Genomic DNA, 19,947 nt, shown 5'->3' with positions numbered 1-19,947 from the left:
CTTCGGTATGCCCAAAGAAGCCATTTTGCATCATTAGTTTGTCCATATAATTTTCCATACAAATTTGGCAGCTGTCCATACAAAAATGATGTATGAAAATTCAAAAATCTGTATCTTTTGAAGGAATTTTTTGATCGATTTGGTGTCTTCGGCAAAGTTGTAGGTATGGATACGGACTACACTGGAAAAAAATAATACACGGTAAAAAAAATTTGGTGATTTTTTTATTTAACTTTTTATCACTAAAACTTGATTTACAAAAAAACACTATTTTTAATTTTTTTTATTTTTTGATATGTTTTAGAGGACATAAAATGCCAACTTTTCAGAAATTTCCAGGTTGTGCAAAAAATCATTGACCGAGTTATGAATTTTTTAATCAATACTGATTTTTTCAAAAAATCGAAATTTTGGTCGTAAAATTTTTCAACTTCATTTTTCGATGTAAAATCAAATTTTAAATCAAAAAGTACTTTAGTGAAATTTTGATAAAGTGCACCGTTTTCAAGTTATAGCCATATTTAAGTGACTTTTTTGAAAATAGTCGCAGTTTTTTATTTTTTAAAGTTAGTGCACATGTTTGCCCAGTTTTGAAAAAAATATTTTTGAAAAGCTGAGAAAATTCTCTATATTTTGCTTATTCGGACTTTGTTGATACGACCTTTAGTTGCTGAGATATTGCAATGCAAAGGTTTAAAAACAGGAAAATTGATGTTTTCTAAGTTTCACCCAAACAACCCACCATTTTCTATCGTCAATATCTCAGCAACTAATGGTCCGATTTTCAATGTTAATATATGAAACAATTGTGAAATTTTCCGATCTTTTCGAAAAAAATATTTTCAAAATTTTCAAATCAAGACTAACATTTTAAAAGGGCGTAATATTGAATGTTTGGCCTTTTTGAAACTACATAATTGAAAAGGACAAAAAAAATCCAATTGCCAGCCGGATGGAACCGATGATTGAAATTGGACATGATTCTTGGTAGCCTTTTCGAACTTTTGCACCCAGCACCAGGCACCGACACCACCAGCTCCCTCGAGAAACTAATCTTATTTCTATTAATCCAGTTCACGCGAGGATCCCTACCGAACCAACCCCCCCCCCCCCCCCCCACCCCCCTAGATTGATGGAAAATACAAAACAAAAACACACAATCCTCTTGATTCTTATTCTCGACGCTGTCAATCAGTCGACAGTTGCGCTGTCTGTGATGGTCTCGTGGAGGTACCTGTCGACACGAATATCAATCCCAATCTGCCTTTTGTTTTGCTCTGAATTGATGAGTTGGGTTGAGGAGGAAGGAAGGAACAAACAATAATTTAGTCACGATTTGTGCGAGAAGTAAAAGTCAATTTGCCTCGGCGACCGGCGGCCAGCGCTGAATCAAGTGCTTGTCGGGGAAAACTTCATTTGCTGAGCGTGGTATGAAAAATGTTATCGATTTCATTTGAAATTAAAGAAATTTATCTATCATCTTTCTTTAATCTGAGAATATTTCAGTTTAAAAAAAGCTATTCTTAGATTTGTTTTTACGATCTTTCAAAAAGTTAATTATTTAAATTATTTTCAAGGATTACCCGAGCAGGTGGAAATACCATATTTTGGAATTACTTGGGCAAATAACACGGCCAAAATGTGGAAAAATACCATGAAATCATACAAAAATCTTTTATGTGAGCCGTTCTCTACGAAATCGTATTTTTAAATATTATTTTTTGTATTTTTTAATCAGGCTGAATCTTTTTGGTGCCTTCGGTATGCCCAAAGAAACCATTTTGCATCATGAGTTTGTCCATATAATTTTCCATACAAATTTCGCAGCTATCCATGTCCATACAAAAAATATGTATGAAAATTCAAAAATCTGTATCTTTTGAAGGAATTTTTTGATCGATTTGGTGTCTACGGCAAAGTTGTATGTATGGATAATGACTACACTGAAAAAAAATGATACAAGGTTAATTTTTTTTTAATTAAATTTAACTTTTTGTCACTACAGCTAGATTTGCTAAAAAACACTTTTTTTTTATTTTCTTATATGTTTTAGGGGACATCAAATGCCAACTTTTCAGAAATTTCCAGGTTGTGCAAAAAATCTTTGACCGAGTTCTAATTTTTTTTAAATCAATACCGATTTTTTCAAAAAATCGAAATATTGGTCGCAAAAATTTTTCAACTTCATTTTTCGATGTAAAATCAAATTTGCAATCAAAAAGTAGGTTACTTTTTCAAAATAGTCGCAGTTTTTCATTTTTTAATGTGCACTTAGCACATGTTTGCCCACTTTAAAAAAATATATATTTTTGAAAAGCTGAGAAAATTCTCTATATTTTGCTTTTTTGAACTTTGTTGATACGACCCTTAGTTGCTGAGATATTGCCCTGCAAAGGTTTAAAAACAGGAAAATTGATGTTTTGTAAGTCCCACCCAAAAAAAAAAAAAAACACCATTTTCTAATGTCGATATCTCAGCAACTAATGATCCGATTTACAATGTCAAAATATGAAACATTCGTGAAATTTTCCGAACTTTTCGAAAGCAATATTTTCAGAATTTTCAAATCAAGACTAACATTTAAAAAGAGCGTGATATTGAATGTTTGGCCCTTTTGAAATGTTAGTCTTTGAAAATTCTGAAAATATTGTTCGGAAAATTTCACGAATGTTTCATATTTTGACATTCTAAATCGGACCTATAGTTGCTGATATATCGACATTAGAAAATGGTGGTTTTTTTTGGGTGAGACTTAGAAAACATCGGTTTTCCTGTTTTTTTTTTTATCAACTAAGTGTTTGATAAGGTTGAAAAAGCAAAATATAGAGAATTTTCTCAGCTGTTCAAAAATATTTTTTTCAAGGCTGGGCAAACATGAACACCAATTTTAAAAAATGAAAAACTGCGACTATTTTCAAAAAAGTTACCTAAAAATGGCTATAATTTGAAAACGGTGCACTTTATCAAAATTTCAGTACTTTTTGATTGCAAATTCGATTTTACATCGAAAAATGAAGTTGAAAGAATTTGGCGACCAGTACTTCGATTTAAAAAAAAGATTTTTTGCCCATTCTAGAAATTTCTTAAAAGTTGGCATTTGATGTTCCCAAAAACATATAAAAAAATCAAAATAGTGTTTTTTTTTGCAAATCAAGTTTTTAGTGACAAAAAGTTAAATTAAAAATCATAATTTTTTTTACCGTGTATCATTTTTTTTCAGTGTAGTCCTTATCCATACCTACAACTTTGCCGAAGACACCAAATCGATCAAAAAATACCTGCAATAGATACAGATTTTTGAATTTTCATACATCATTTTTGTTTGGACAGCTGCCAAATTTGTATGGAAAAGTATATGGACAAACTAATGATGCAAAATGGCTTCTTTGGACATACTGAAGGCACCAAAAAAGTTTCAGTCGGATTAAAAAATACAAAAATTAGAATAAAAAAAGGTCAATTTCGTAGAGATTTTTTTGATAGTTCAATTTTCAGAAACACACTAAGACCATTGAAAATATTATTTCTAGTTTTTTCTCCCCAGTCTCTTCGAAATTTCTCTGAAAATTAGAGTATAAAGAAAAACTGAACCATGGTTCCAAGTTGCGAAAGTGACTCAAAATTCCTTTTTTTGTTTTTTTTTTTTAATATCTTATTAGACCCATCAAGCTAATGTTTGGAATTTGGGCTCAGTATGCCCACCGGAACAAGGTACTGCATGCCAGACAAAAGGTCATTTTTGTCAAAATATTCATTGAAGAAATTAGTAAAATCGATTGTAATCTATTCCAGTGCTTACGAAATTTCGAGTTCATTTGTGATAGGTGACAGAACATTCCAATCGTCTTCACCACGACAAGCTGATTTTGACATTCTTCTTTCGTTCGTTTCACTCACAAACGAATGAGTGCTACGCTAGGTCACTCACATAGTCGTTGACCTCGCTCTGGATATAAATTCGCTCAGCGAACGGTCGTTTGACGTTCTACCGAGATTCATCTCATTTCTCCCATGATCGTATTCAAATGACTTCTGTGGTGCTCAATTTTTGTTCGTTTCGTCTTTCTTTCAAATATCGAGCAGTCCCAGATAAATACTTTAAAAGCTGTTTACAAATTTTAAATTTTTGGACCACAGTCGTTAAAGACATTAAAGATAACAAAAGAAACATGTTTGGCATATCCCTGGGCCTTGTAAAGTCAAGGGGCATGATTTGATCCTAGTGCATTAGTTAAAATTTGGGTATACATTATTTTTTATAAGCACTATGGACACCACTTCATGCTACGAGAACTCGCTTTGTCGCAGCCCCAGGGCTTAAGCGTTGACCGATAAGCTGTCTTCGTGAACTAGGTAGTTCTCCGATAGTGAAAATATCACAATTGCACAAGACACCGCTGCTTCTGTGACTTTTTCACTATCGCAATGTGGGATTTAGGTTGGGACTTTAGGATAGTACAATTGATTTGTTGCTTAGCATTAGCATTTAAAATAAATCTGTATGCTTTCCAAATCTATTTGTTGATAAATTTAGTTGCAATTGTTAAGTTAGAGTAATGCTGTCAATAAACTTTGATTGTTGTAGAATACTAGGCATTCTTTTATGACAAATTGTCCATAGAGTCTCAATCAATCAATAATGTAATGATATCGGACAAAATTCGTTGATCTGTTGAACTAACGGTTTTCGGATTATGGTTGTATTGACCATTGTTGCGAATCGAGGAACTACGGATCTTTTGACGTAAATGGTAATTTGTTTTTAAAATCGCGATTTCTATCCTATTTGTATATCAGTTCACACATTTTTATTGTTTTTTGATAGAAGTAGTACTGAACCAGTTAAAGGAACGTTTAGTTTTGAACATTAAGTTTAGAGGATTTTAGATTAAAATGTAGATTTTCAATCCAAAGTAGTTAGCAAATGAATATTTGGACTTAAATAAATAATTGAATAAGTTGGACTTACGAATAATACACAACTGTGCATTTATTCTAGAGTCAGATCCATACAGCGTGAGTGTTTATTTGGTCGAAGTGTACTAATTCATTGGCAGATCTGATACTAGTTATAATGTACGACAAGACTACTGACGGACGTGACAGGACAAGGGCCTAGTTTAGAGGTTTCAACATCAACGATATGCGGCTGGACCACCCTAAAAAAAAAACCAGTTTGGCATATATTTTTCACCTGAATGTTTTGAAAATCAGGCTTGAAATTTTAAATTCGAACTTGACAAAAAGGGAGAGGGACAAAACTTTAAATACAATTAGTTCCAGCTCTAAAATAGAAAATAATTCTTCGATTTTAAATTACTGAAAAATTGGCAAATCGGTAGATCTGATGCAATCGATTTGAGATTTGACATTTCGTTCAAGTAGGTTTTACATACATATGGACTACATATTTCTCGGTGTAATATTACGTTAAATTTTGTTAAAAAAAAGTTTTTTTTTTAAGTTCATCAAGCTAACACGTGTCCCTTTCTCTTCATCTAATTCCAGTCAGAGGATGCCGGCCGGGCAAGGCCGTACCAATGTCGGAGGAGGAGATTCGAGGACTGTGCCTGAAGTCGCGTGAAATTTTCCTGCAGCAGCCGATCCTGCTCGAGCTGGAAGCCCCACTCAAAATCTGCGGTAGGTTTCCATCGGGCACATTAATCTGAGGGGATTTAAATTTGGGCGCGTTTTCACGAAATACTTACATAATGGCGCAGCACACGTAACGCGGAGATTTTCCATCGAACCAGTTCTTTGAAAAGAGACCGAAATTCGATGGGAAAAAATGTCCATAATTCGCCGAACGGAGCAGAACACAAATTAGCTGTTTCCCCTTTTCACAATCTGCCCCCAGGTGACATCCACGGCCAGTACACAGACCTGCTGCGGCTGTTCGAGTACGGTGGGTTCCCGCCGGAGGCCAACTACCTGTTCCTCGGCGACTACGTGGACCGGGGCAAGCAATCGCTCGAGACGATCTGTCTGCTGTTGGCCTACAAAATCAAATACCCGGAGAACTTTTTCCTGCTGCGGGGCAATCACGAGTGTGCCAGTATTAATAGGATATACGGTGAGCAAGAAGAAGAATGTCCCCCCTCGGGAAGAAGACGAAAACTAATCTCTCCTTGACCAAAACAGGATTCTACGACGAGTGCAAACGAAGGTACAACGTCAAGCTGTGGAAAACCTTCACCGACTGCTTCAACTGCTTACCGATTGCGGCCATCATCGACGAGAAGATCTTCTGCTGTCACGGCGGACTCAGTCCGGACCTGAACGTGAGTGTTGTTGTTGTTGTTTCCCTATAAGAGCAGGATTCATAGGAGATGGAATTTTAATCTTGTTGTTTTGATTCCGGAAGTTCTGACTAACACTTGTTTCTTTTTTTTAATAATCACTGTTATTTTGGGATTTTGAAATTTGTAATCATCTACAGTTACTAAGTGATTCGATTCCTTAGGCAAAAATAAATACCTACCTATGCCAATTTTGAGCCAAATCGGTTAAGGTTGAGGGGTCGCTGTTGATCGTTGAAGTTTGTATCGGTAAAATCGCGAAATGGATAGGGAAACAAGTCTTGCCCAGATTTGCCCAAGCGTTAGATTCTTGTAGGAACTTCAATTCTCTTCAACTTTGTCGAAGGATGATCCGAAGAAGATCCGAGTTTGGTTCTCGATTTTGAGTCGATAAGTACATATGAAGGTGTGTCTACAAGGTGTCTTAAAAGAAGTTAATTTCCGAGCAGGATTATACTGCCGCTCCAATCTAGTCCGTCCCATATGTATTTTTGTCAAAAATTAGATAAACTTCACAAAAGTCTTGTTTTTACATATTATTTTAGCCTATCGAATAAACAAGGCATGTTTGTTCTAAAAATTACAAAATAAATATGACTTTCGTGCTGTCCCATATGCAAAATAAAGGCAAATCAGTTCCTCATATAGAAATGCCTCGCAAATCGTTTGAGTGGATGCAGAATTGTATAAATTTTACAGAGTATGTCTTTATGAATACGTAAAGCTTGAAAATATCATTAACTGTTCATTTCTGAAGAAATATTTAAATATTGAAAACGAAATAATCCAAACCTTTTCGCTTTCTTTCTTTTTCAAGGGAAAACCACGAATAGAAAAAATAAAATGCATACTGTTATGGCTGATACCTACAATTAGTTCTATTTTGTCTTGAATGAATAGGCTTGATCCTGGTTCTGGAAAAGATTACACCTCCGAAAAGCGGATTTTTTGTAATTAATTTCGAGGGGTTAAGCAGTTGAGATTTGCATTCCTATGTCATTTGCCTCTGTATTATTCAAAAAAAATTCTGGTGTCGTTGCTGGTCATATTTTTGTATGTTGGAATTCTATAAAAATCTGAAATAAACAAATTTGTATCACTTGGTGACCATTAATTACTTGGAAATCTACCAAAACAAACCTGTAAATGACAGTTGAATAAGGTTGAACCTCTGGTGTAAATGCTCAAGCCTACCTTGATACCATGACTGACCTGACTTTATTTATGGACAAATAAAGTCAAGTCGGTCTCTTGTTGAAAATTCCACAAATTTAGCTTCAAATTGTTAGTTTTTTAAATCAAATTTATGATAGTGGTGTTTTTTAGACAGATATCGAAATAACTGTATAAAAAATTGGATCGAAAATTTTGGTTTAGAATGAGAAAAATTGTGAAACTTTTTTTGGGCTTCTCACAGCGTTATCTCAGCACTCACTTTTTACATATGGGACGGACTAGATTAGAGCGGCAGTATAGCTTTAAAGGCAAAAGGCTATTTTGTCCACATTGAGCAGAAGATACAGATGTTCGAATATTTTCCTAACACTTTTGTATTGACATGTCCCTAATTCGTACGGAGAAAACAATAACCTATGCAAAATGGCTTCTTTTGACATAAGGAATCGATGGCAAAGCTTCATAAAAATAAAATATAAAAATCGCGAAAAGCTAGAGAACAACTCGACTGTCAGTGCTAAGAAGCAAATATAATATTCTAAATTAGATATCTTGAGAACGAGTTCGGCAAAGTTGCAAATACAGTCCAGACTCGATTATCGGAAGGTTTGTATGGGACTTCGGATAATCGAATTACGAACAAAAAAATGTTCGTATGTATAACATCAAATTCGTGTTCTGCGACCCCATTTTAGTCAAATTTGGATGGTTGGCTGTGTATTGAATTGAAAAATGCATTTTTTCAATATTTTGTCACCGCCATTTTGGTCGCCATTTTGGATTTAAAAATTCTAAATTACCTTAGAGTAGTTAAGAGGTCATACTAAAGTTCAACAATCAAAAATAAGAAAGCGAAAAAAAAAATTTTTTTTGTGGTTTGATTATCCGAAGTAAAGTTTTGCCAAGGACTTCGGAAAATCGAATCTGGACTGTATTAATGAGCGAACAGCAATTTTTCAAAATGTCAGTTCAGGATTTGTTTTAGCAAAAAAAATCTATTTTTTAACTACAAAACAAGAGGGTCAAAATTCATTTTGAAGCGTTGCCAATTTAGTTGAATATTTTATGATTTTCAGCAAACGTAAAAAAATATAATAATTATTCATAGAAAAAAGTCAGGTTCTGGCACGATGGACTGGGCTTTAATGTTCAGACGACGATATCTCAAAAACTATTGTACAGCAAAATAAAGTAGTACCTAATCTAAGTGCATGTAAAAGACCTCGCTGTAAAATAAATTTTGCATTACTACATGAAATTTTATGTAATACAAGCCTTACCCGAAAAACTTCGTCTTTTCCTCTTTTCGATTGTTAACGTTTTTACATCAGCTGAGCTTACATGGCTGGAGTTTTTTTTTAAAGGTCCAATAAAACATTTTTTTAGTTTTTGCTTTTTGGGTGTTTTTGAAACCACCTTGAGTCAGGGTTATTAAAAATCACCCAAAAAGCAAAAACTCAAAATTTGGTTTATTGGACCTTTAAAAAAACTCCAGATGTGATTATTTTTTTCCGTGTCGAGTAAATTCACATTTTTTTTTCTGTGTACAGGGTGGTAAGACAGGGGCAGGAGGGTCGTGAATTTGCGATTTTTTGACAAAACGGTCTAACTCTTGAACAACTTTGTAATACTTTGTAGAATACTAAAATTAATTTCACTCAAATCGTCTTTAACAACTTACTTTAAATTTCTAAAGTTTTTTTTGTATAAGGTCCAAGTCCTGTAAACAAAAATGTCAGTTTGTGGATGCTCGAGCGGTTTCAAAAATACCCAAAAAGACCCAAAAATGAAAATTTTGTTTATTGGACCTTTTTGAATGAAAACTAAATCTCTAGATTCATGTTTTCTTTAACTTTTTTAATCTTTTTGATTATGAAAAGGCTATTCAAGATATGATTTTTACTTGATTTTTTTAGACTAAGTTTATCAAACAAAAGGTAACCTCTAACAAAGCTAATAAAAAATCAATATAAACCCAGAGCCTAATTTCAACAATTATGGCCAGCGTTAAGTTGTGATTCTGTTTCATTTTGTCACATTGCTTAAATATTCGAAAACGGTTCCCTTTAACTTTTTTATAAGTTTTGGATAAGTACTATGGATAATGTTTTCAGTTATCAGAAAACTAAAATATCGAATAAAATCCAATTTTTTTTTCGTTGTGAATGGATTGGAAACAATGGAAAAACTTTTTTACGTATTGAATATATAAAAAAATGATGCTTGTGCAATTTTTATTTAAGAAATTTTTGTTTGTTTGTTTTTGGAGTCTCATCAGACTGGATTTCTCTTTTGAAAAAATGGTAACAACTCGATTAATCAACATTGATTAATGAAAAAAAAAACTAACAAATTTACAAAATTTAAAAGGGAACTTAGTGAAACACTTTCTAAAAGAAATTTAAATTGCCTTAATTCACATTCCTTAACTAAAAAATGTTTGTAGATGAGCAGTTCTCTACGAAATCGGTTTTTTTTTCTAATTTTTTTTTTTTTGTATTTTTTAATCCGGTTGAAACTTTTTTGGTGCCTTCGGTATGCCCAAAGAAGCCATTTTGCATTATTAGTTTGTCAATATCATTTTCCATGCAAATTTGGCAGCTGTCCATACAAAAATGATGTATGAAAATCCAAAAATCTGTATCTTTTACTGGATTTTTTTATCGATTCGGTTTCTACGGCAAAGTTGTAGGTATGAATGAGGACTACACTGAAAAAAAAAATAAACACGGTAAAATTTTTTTGGTGATTTTTAATTTAACTTTTTGTCACTAAAACTTGATTTGCAAAAAAAAAACACAGCTTTAATTTTTTTTTTTTTTTTGATTTGTTTTAGGGGAAATAAAATGCCAACTTTTCATAAATTTCCAGAATGGGTAAAAAGTCTTCGACCGAGTCATGAATTTTTGAATCAATACTGATTTTTTTTTTCAAAAATCGAAATACTGGTCGCACAAATGTTTCAACTTCATTTTTCAACGCGAATTTGCAATCAAAAAGTAATTTCGTGAAATTTTGATAAAGTGCACCGTTTTCAAGTTATAACCATTTAGGTAACTTTTTTAAAACTAGTCTCAGTTATTCATTTTTTTATAAAAGTAGTGCTAATTTTTGCCCACATTTGAAAAAAATATTTTTGAAAGGCTGAGAAAATTCTCTATATTTTGCTTGTTTGAGATATTGCCATGCAAAGTTTTAAAAACAGTAAAATTGATGTTTTCTAAGTCTCACCCAAACAACCCACTATTTTTTTTATAATATGAACTATTCGTGAAATTTTCCGATCTTTTCGAAAACAATATTTTCAAAAAAAATTAAATCAAGACTAACATTTCAAAAGGGCGTTATATTGAATGTTTGGCCCTTTCGAAATAACTTGAAAACGGTGCACTTTATTAAAATTTCATGAAAGTACTTTTTGATTGCAAATTGGATTTTGCGACCAGTTTTTCAATTTTTCGGAAAAATCAGTATTGATTCAAAAATTCATAACTCGGTCGAAGACTTTTTACCCATTCTGAAAATTTCTGAAAAGTTGGCATTTTATGTCCCCTAAAAAAATATCAAAAAATGAAAAAAAATAATAGTCGTTTTGTTTTGCAAATCAAGTTTTAGTGACAAAAAGTGAAATTAAAAATCACAATTTTTTTTACCGTGTATCATTTTTTTCAGTGTAGTCCTTATTAACTTTACCGAAGACACCAAATCGATCAATAAAATTTCTTCAAAAGTTACAGATTTTTGTATTTTCATATATCATTTTTGTATTTCACTTTTTTTTACTAAAACTTGATTTGCAAAAAAAAATATATTTTTTATATTTTCTGATACGTGTTAGGGGACGTAAAATGCTATTTTTTCAGAAATTTCCAGAACGGGCAAAAAATCTTTGACCGCATTAAAAAATACAAAAAAAATCGTATGACCGAAAACTCAGAGAATTGCTCAGATTAGAAATGAAGAAATTATAGAAGAATCTTGAGAAGCCAATTTCTGAAGGTGTAAGAAACATGGGTTTAATAAAAGGATTACACTTAAAAAAAAACGTGATTTTTATTTTTTAATGCTGTCCAAGTTAGTAGAAAAATGTCTGTGATTGTCCTAAAGTTTGGTTGATTTTGGTAGCCGGAGTCCCGAGTTATAATTAAAAGTGTTTACAGTAGTCGGGCATATACGTGTGTCAAACGTGTTCTGTCCTGAAAACTCTAGGCCCTTTGTCGCATTCGCATCAATTTTGAGGGTGTGTCAAGATAGCACGGCAAGATTGAAACTTCTTTCGAATGAAAAGTGACAAATATTTTTGGAGTTTTTTTTTGTTGGTTTTTATTGAATATCTCAGGATTGAAATCGAATTTTAGAGATTTGGAAAGTTCAAAGGGTGAGGCATTGTGAGCTGCATAAAATGGCGTTCTTAACGAAATTTGGCCCAAAATGGAGGCAAATCATAAATAAGATTATTCAACATTTACCGATGTCCCTGATTTCAAATTTATTAAAAAGGATATATTTGAAATATATATATATAGTTCAAAGTTTCTTTAGATTTTTCAGTTTGCCACACATAAAACCTGTAAGTAATGCATTTAATTTCTTTCAACCCACAGCACATGGAGCAAATCCGACGAATCATGCGACCAACGGACGTTCCCGACACTGGACTGCTGTGCGACCTGCTGTGGAGCGACCCCGACAAGGATGTTAAGGTGAGCTGGCCATCAACACTGCCTTCAAAATGATCCACTAACGAACGATTTTTCAATAACTCGCTTCCAGGGCTGGGGTGAGAACGACCGCGGCGTCAGCTTCACGTTCGGCGTCGACGTCGTGTCCAAGTTCCTGGGGATGCACGACCTGGATCTGATCTGCCGGGCGCACCAGGTCGTCGAGGACGGGTACGAGTTCTTTGCGAAGCGGTCGCTCGTGACGCTCTTTTCCGCGCCCAACTACTGCGGCGAGTTTGACAACGCCGGCGGCATGATGTCCGTGGACGAGAACCTGATGTGTTCGTTTCAGGTGAGGCTCTTTGAGGATCAGAGGATGCTTTGAGAAGAAGTTTTTCAACGAGACTTTTTTTTTCGGGTAGATTCTGAAACCGTCGGAGAAGAAGGCCAAATACCAGTACACCGGCACGAACGCCCAGCGGCCGCAGACGCCCCAGCGGAACCAGAACCAGCCGCTGCCCCCGACCAAACGGAAATAATAATTTCTCTCTCTTCTGAATCGCTATCTGACGCGCCGGCGGGGTGGTGGCGGCGGCAACAACAACAACGGCGGAAGTGGTGGCGGCGAAAGAAGCAGCAGCAGCAACAGGAAACAAAAATCATCATCATCATCGGCGGCATCATCATCAGCATCATCATCCTCTACAGCAGCGACCGGATCGACCGCCGTTCCGACGGCGCCGCCACCAACGTCATCGGCATCAACAGCAGATTCACAGCAACACTCCACCATACAACCAAATGGTAACAACACTAGCAGTAGTAGTAATAGTAACAGTAGTTTTAACAAAAGAAGCAGCAACAGGACGGTGGCCATCAGCGGCAGGTTAACCGCGATCGGCACAAACGGCGAGCTAGACGAAGAGGAAGACTTTAGGGACGACCAAGACGACGACGACGACGAACTGCTGGACGCGGACCTGTACGACCTGAACGATCTGCACCTGCGTGACGGCGACGACGACGGCTACGAGGACGAAGAACTGATTGTGACCTTACCCCCTCCACCACCCCCACCTCATCTGCACCACCAGCAGCAGCAACAATATCACCACAGTCAGCAGGTGTTGGCGATGCAGCAGGCCCTCCACGGAATGCGCCTGCACGACCAGCAAAAGCAGCAGCAGCAGATGTCGTTACCGAAAACGGTAACCGTACCGATAGCAATACCCCCACCGACGCCGCCTCTAGCCTCGTCGAGCGCCTCAAGTTCGCCGTGGGTTCCGCAGAAGCCGCCCGTGCTGCACCACCAAGGGTCGCTGTCGGGACAGCAGCAGCAGCATCAACAGCCGTCGACTTCGTCGACGCAGTCGTCGTCGTCGTCCTCGACGGTGACGTTCTCGACCTTTCGAAGGGTTGTCTAGTTGGGATGAATTGATAACAAATTTTTCGTTTTGATTACAAATTTTGAGTTGGGGAAGTTAGTTGACTGACACACACAGACACATACACACTTTGTTAAGTTTATTTTTTGCTAGTGCGTTTTGTACGGAATCAAAATTTTACCCGTAAAATAATGACATTTAATTTTGGTAGCAGTGCGCAAATGTTTAAGAAGTTGAACTTTTGGAGAGAATAAATTGTTACAATTGGAGTAAAACTATCAAATGTGCAAGTGATTTTTTTTCACCTTCACCGAAGAACTCGTTAGAAACGTCTCAGCATGACCAGCCGAAGTTCAACATTCGTATCAGATTTTAGACTTAGAATCCGGTCGAGAAGAGTTTTTATGATTGTGGGTCAGTTCAAACTTTAAACCATCAAGTTTTTGAAGCAATGTAACGGGAATATTTCTGGAGTTTTTTTTTGAAAGGGCCCAATAAACCAAATTTCCAGCCTTGAGTCAATGGTATTACAAAACACCCAAAAAGCAAAAAATGAAAATTTGGTTTATTGGACCTTTTCCAAAAAGCTCCAGATTCTTAGAAAATCATGCTGAATAGCAAGTTCCCACCCTTTAAAAAATAATTTCAAAGCTGCCTTGGAAGTACATAAATGAGCAGCACTGTACTATATCCCTTGCAAATTAAACTAGGCTTAGATTGGGCCAATTTTAAAAAGGATTTTCTAATAATTATCAAAGAACAGTTACATAAAAACAAACCTGACCAGTTCTTCGGCCTAAAGGGCGTTTCCACTGCTGGGGTGCAAATCAAATTTCAAACTGTTTTATGAACAACGAGTTTATATTTGTCACCCTAAAAAGACTCCGATCCGCGAGCAAACTTGACCACAAAAATGTAAAATTCCTCAATTCTAAAAGTTCGAAATCTAAAAATTCAATAATTTAGGCCGTTGCAAATATTTTTCGAAGTTTATTTCCCTCGAGGTCAAGAGGGGGGGGGGGGGGGGAAGGTCTGGCAAAAAAATTAAAATAACAAGTCATAGTCTCAACATTTGAATGAAAAAAGTGTTTTAAAGTGCATTTTAACCCTGTTTAGTTGTTTTGCAATCATTAGTTTTCAAAATATCCAAGTATTGAAGAGATTTTTTTTTCGCAAAAAAAAATTTTTTTGCTGTTTTGGATTTCCACACAATTTGAAATTTTTTATCAATTCCAGACATTCTAGACATGACTTTAAACACAGAAAAATGAATTTCTATTTGTTTTCAGTTAGTTAGACTTTTATTTCCTTTAAAATTTTGAAGTTTATATTTATATATACAGCAATTCCCCACGAAAACAGCATGGAAAAAACTAAAGTGCTCGGATCGGGCTCATTTTTCTGTGGGTTCCCTGGTTGAAATAATTACACCCATATTTTTTTGTTTGGCCATTAGGGTGACCTACGCCGTGTTAGGGTGGTCTGAAAAGTGGCCATTTTCGTTGATTTTCGCAAAAACCACTTTTTTCGAAAAATCATAACTCCTCGCCATTTCAACCGATTTCAATTGTCTTAGACGCAAATGAAAAGTAATAAGTTTCATTGAAAAATAGTTCAAGTTTTAAAAATCTAGCCTAACATATGAAAAGGGCGTATGAAACATTAAAATGTTGTTCTGACGGTGTCTGGACCAAAGAGTCTATGTCTGAAAATATTTTTATCGGATTCCCCGGACATTTTTACATAACATACTAAAAAATGGGAGGAGTTCATTCACAGGATTCCGATATATGATTTTTTTGAAAATAAAGTACGTGTTTTTCGACGCGCCGCGCGCAAAAACCGGAAAATGACGAAATCGGCAAAAAATCAACTTTTTTCACTAAACCTGCGATAACTTTAAAATTTCAGCGATGACCTTTACATGTCTGGGTACCAAAATTTTCGTAATTGAAAGACGCAACTTTTGGTACCCAGACAATTTTAGTGAAAAAAGTAGATTTTTTGCCGATTTCGTCATTTTCCGTAAGGGGCCTTCAACACCCGGCGACATAAACATCGAAAAAAATTTGCAACGGCCTTATAATATTCTAAAAATTCTAAAGTTATATTTTTTTTAAATTCTTAGATTCTCAAGTTCTAAAATTTTATAATTCTAAAATTTTAATCATCTTAAATTATGTTATCCTAAAATTAAAAAAAAACAAAAATTCAAAAAAATCAGAAATTCTAAAACTTTAAAATTCACAAATTTTCAAGTTCAAAAATTCTATGATACCAAAAAAATTAAAATGTAAATGTATAATTCTAATATTCTTAAGTTATTAAACTCTGAAATTTCAAGTATTCTAATTTTAGAATTCTTGAACTTAAATTTCTAGATTTTTTTTTTAAATATCTTGATCTAAAATTTCGTGATCTTGATTTTAATTTTAATATTCCCTAATTCCAAAAATTACAGAAATTCAGAAATATGAAAATAATTAAAATTGGAATGTTTGAACATTCTCAAATTTTTGTATTTATAAATTCTTAATTTTCAAAAATTCAAGATTCGAAAACGAAGAAACTCTAAAATTTTGAAATTTGAAATTTCTTGTCTTTAATTTTTTAAATTCTTTATCTTAAAATTCTAGATTTTTTAAATTCTTGATCAAAAAATTCCAGCTTTTTAAAAATTTTAAATTTTAAAAAATAAAAAAAAATCTGATTTATTTTTATTTCCATGGATGAACATTTTGAAATTCTTATCATAAATTTCATAAATAAAAAAAATTAAATAAAAGTATTCATTTCAAAAATTCAAGAAAATTTTAAAATTAAACAATTTCAAATTTAAATATTTAAAAATTTTATGATTAAACATTTCTCAAGTTCTAATGTTATTGAATCAGAAATTCAATTATGAATAATTTCCTGAATTTCACAAATAAATAATATTTTTCCAAGAATCAAAATTTCAAAGACTTTGGAATTTAAATGTTTTAAACAATTCTAAAAAGTTTAAAGTTCCTTAATCTAAAATTACTTAGTTTGAAAATTCCGGAATTTTTGTATTAATAAATTTCTAAATAAAAATAAAATTTAATAAAAATTTCAAAAATATGTTTTCGGACTTTAATATTCTAATGTTTTAAAACTGAAATTCTTAACTATTAACTCTTAAATAGTAAAATTCTAAAAGTCCTCAATTTTAAAATTCAACAATTCAAAAAATCAAAAGTATTCGAAATATAAAAAAATTAAGTTCTATCCAAACGACTCAATATCTATTTTTTTTTTATTATTTTAGAACGCCAGATACTAAAATTCTCAAACTCTTATATTCTAAAATTCCAAAATAAAAAAAATAAATTCCGTAATTTTATATTTATAAATATCAAAATTTAAAAATAATTAAATTTAAACCTCAAAAATCAAAATTTCTGAAATAAATTATTCAAAAACTTTTTTTTAAACTACAGTACTTGCTCGGTAACTGGGCTGAGAACGTAGCCCAGTCACCGAATGCTGAACGTTACCTGGGCTGATCAAAACATAACGAGGGGACCACCAATGCATAATGTTTTCCAGATGAAATATAAAAATGAAAATTACTCAGACTTGTTTACAATGCACACTTTTCATATTTATTTAGTTGTGACTTGGAATAAAATAAATGTTTGAAAAAAGTTTATTTATTTATTTTTACATCTATTAACCCCTCAGTCATTTCGGTTTGTTTTGGTTTTTTGATGTTTGTCTGCTCTTTAACTGGGCTACGGCCCAGTTATCGAGCGCCCAGTTAAACAACGCCCGGTTACCGATAAACTTTAAAAATTCCTAAATATTTATATCCTGAAATTCTGAAACAAGGAATTAAAAAACATATTGGAAATCTGAAACTTTTTCAAAATAATATTCTAAAATTCTCAAAAAATGCAAAATTTGGAAATAATACTTAAAAAACCATTTTAGAATTCTAAAAAGTTTAAAAAAAATAAAAATAAAAAAAAAACATAAAAAATTCTTGATTTCTTGATAATTGAAAATAAAAATCTAAAAGTTAAAAAAATATTTTTAATTTCTAAAATGCCAGAGTATTGAAACTCTCAAATTTTAAGGGCCTTTTATTTTAAAATTTAGAGATTCCAAAATAATTAAAATTTATAATTTGAAAATTCCGATTTTTTTTAATTTCTAAATTTAATTTAAAAATTGACAAATCTAGATTTAAAAAAATGTGTACCGGACCAAATTTTTTGCAATCGGTAATTTAATGTTTCTTTAAACTAAAATTTTAAAACTCTAAAAATAAAATAAAAATTCGAAAAATCAAAAATTTGAAAATTCAGCATTTAAAATTTAAATATTTAAAATACTTGCTGTTTTGAATCTACAAGACAAGAGAAATAAAAAACAAAACAAAATTCAAAACATCAAAAATTTAATTTTTTTTTTTGAAATACAGAAAATTAAAAAAAAATCTTAACATCTCAAGGAGAAAAAGATGTTACAAATCTGGCAACACTGTTTCAAATTATGAGCATTTGAGCAAAATCAACTTGGCGCTTTAAAGTCGGACATCGTCAATTTGGATGAAATTGTCTTTCAAAATATTTATTATTGAATATTAATGTTGAAGACTCTTCGAACTATTCGACACGGTTGTGACTTTGCAGCACTGGCAACTTTACCTAGAATTATGATGATTACTTGAAAAATATTTAAGAGAATAAAATTAAAACATTTTCGAAAGTATAGTTGTTTTTTTTATCCTGTGACCCCATCATCAAAGTGACAAACTTCCGACCAAAGAGTACGCTGCCGCTGATGTGCTAAACACTAACAAACAACAAACCACAAAAACAAAAACAGTAATAAAATAGAACATAGGTGTAGCTATGCTGTCTACGTGTATACTCAAGAGGAAACAAACACACAATTTATAATAAACCAAAGTTTCAAACACTTTCTGTCTGGATCAGCAAACAAATCTCAAAATAAAATAAAAAATAGGGAAATAAAAACAATAGAACTCGAACATTTAAAATAGTGAATGCTAAATAGTTTACTAGAACGGTAGCAAACAAACATAAACAGGAATCATAGAAAGAAAACTTAATGCTTTTTAATACCACGTAATTGACACACAACCGGCATAAATATCTGTGATTTTTGTGCGCAAAAAAAACCTTTAAACTGAAAAATATAAGCATCTTCCAAAAGTCCCAAAACTCCCCCTTATGGATGTAACCCATTAAATTGCTGTAACATCTGTGCAGTGAAAGTCGTAACTAATGCTACTATTACTAGCTACCAACTAACGCTGTACAACTAGTGATGTCTACTCTTTGTGTGCGTGTTTGTGTTTACCACAACAACACTGAACCTTACTACAACTACTATTACTACTACTACTACAACACTGAAATAAAAACAAATTTAATCATCGCTGACCGCAGAGACGCGTCGACAAGTTGTGTGCGAGCGAAACAACGAGTGAGTGAGAAAGAGTGTGCGATTTGAAAGAAAATGAGAGAGAGAGAGCGAGACAAAAACAAACAATGTATTTATCGAACATAAACAAACATGAAAGAAAAGAAAAACACACTCTGATTGTGTGTTGCTAATTAAGAGAGAGAGAGAGAGGATGATAATCATGTTTTATATACAAACACACGTCACACACTTGAACACAAACAAACAAATACAAAAACTCACACGCAAACACATTAACGTGGTAATATATAGCAATGTTGTAAAGAGAAACAAAACAAAAACAAATCTTAATATTAAACGAAAAGAAAAAAAATCAGTTACAAGTGTAAGAGAGAAAGAGAAGGAAGGAGGAAAAGGAAATATCAATGTAAAATTAATTAACTGAACTAAATTACAAAACAAAACAAAAATGTAATAGAAATACAGAGAGAGTTGGAAATAATCAAAAGTACACCAATGAGAAATAAAAGAGGGAAGGTGTAAAGAGATCGCAATATAAGAAGCTGGCACAGAACAGTCATTACGGTTTTTAAAACAAAACAAAAAACGCATGTCTAGTAGATGTTTCGTTTTCTTCTAATCAGTCCGAATGGTGAATTTTTAAAAGTTTCAGCAAATTAAAAAAGTAACAAATAAAACAAAAAAAACTTGTGTAACAAATGAAATCAATTGCCTTTCTTGATGTAGAACAAATATTATAATGTCAAACTCATGCAAGGTACAAGTTTATGAATTTCCCCTTGTTAGTTTGTTTTGTTTCCCCCACCTGCATTTACCAAAAACTACTCACTTTTTCACAATAACAAAAAAAAACTATCCGATTGTTCTACACTCACCGATTGAATTTTCCAAAAGGCTGTGAATTGCGCGTTGCGTCAAACAAAACAAAAAAACAACAAAGCCGTTTGAAAAAGTTTTCCGCTCTGAAAAGAGGTAATTAAGGTT

At 33.2% G+C, this 19,947-nt stretch overlaps 1 protein-coding gene across 6 annotated transcripts in view; it reads left to right on the top strand.

Moving 5' to 3' along the window:
- Positions 1 to 12,782, top strand: part of LOC6033026 (serine/threonine-protein phosphatase PP1-beta catalytic subunit) — a 131,017-nt gene extending 118,235 nt beyond the window's left edge. For all 6 annotated transcript variants that reach the window (XM_038266217.1, XM_038266222.1, XM_038266221.1 and 3 more), the window contains 6 exons: positions 5,509 to 5,640; positions 5,858 to 6,073; positions 6,142 to 6,281; positions 12,080 to 12,178; positions 12,249 to 12,488; positions 12,559 to 12,782. In XM_038266217.1, the coding sequence (XP_038122145.1) occupies positions 5,509 to 5,640; positions 5,858 to 6,073; positions 6,142 to 6,281; positions 12,080 to 12,178; positions 12,249 to 12,488; positions 12,559 to 12,675 (944 nt within the window). In that variant the 3' untranslated portion in view covers positions 12,676 to 12,782. The remainder of the gene's footprint in view (positions 1 to 5,508; positions 5,641 to 5,857; positions 6,074 to 6,141; positions 6,282 to 12,079; positions 12,179 to 12,248; positions 12,489 to 12,558) is intronic.
- The last annotated feature ends 7,165 nt before the right edge of the window (positions 12,783 to 19,947 follow it).

This window comes from Culex quinquefasciatus, chromosome 3, assembly GCF_015732765.1.
Source record: "Culex quinquefasciatus strain JHB chromosome 3, VPISU_Cqui_1.0_pri_paternal, whole genome shotgun sequence".
In the NCBI taxonomy this organism is placed as follows: domain Eukaryota; kingdom Metazoa; phylum Arthropoda; class Insecta; order Diptera; family Culicidae; genus Culex; species Culex quinquefasciatus.
This window is presented reverse-complemented; position numbering and strand designations above follow the sequence as displayed.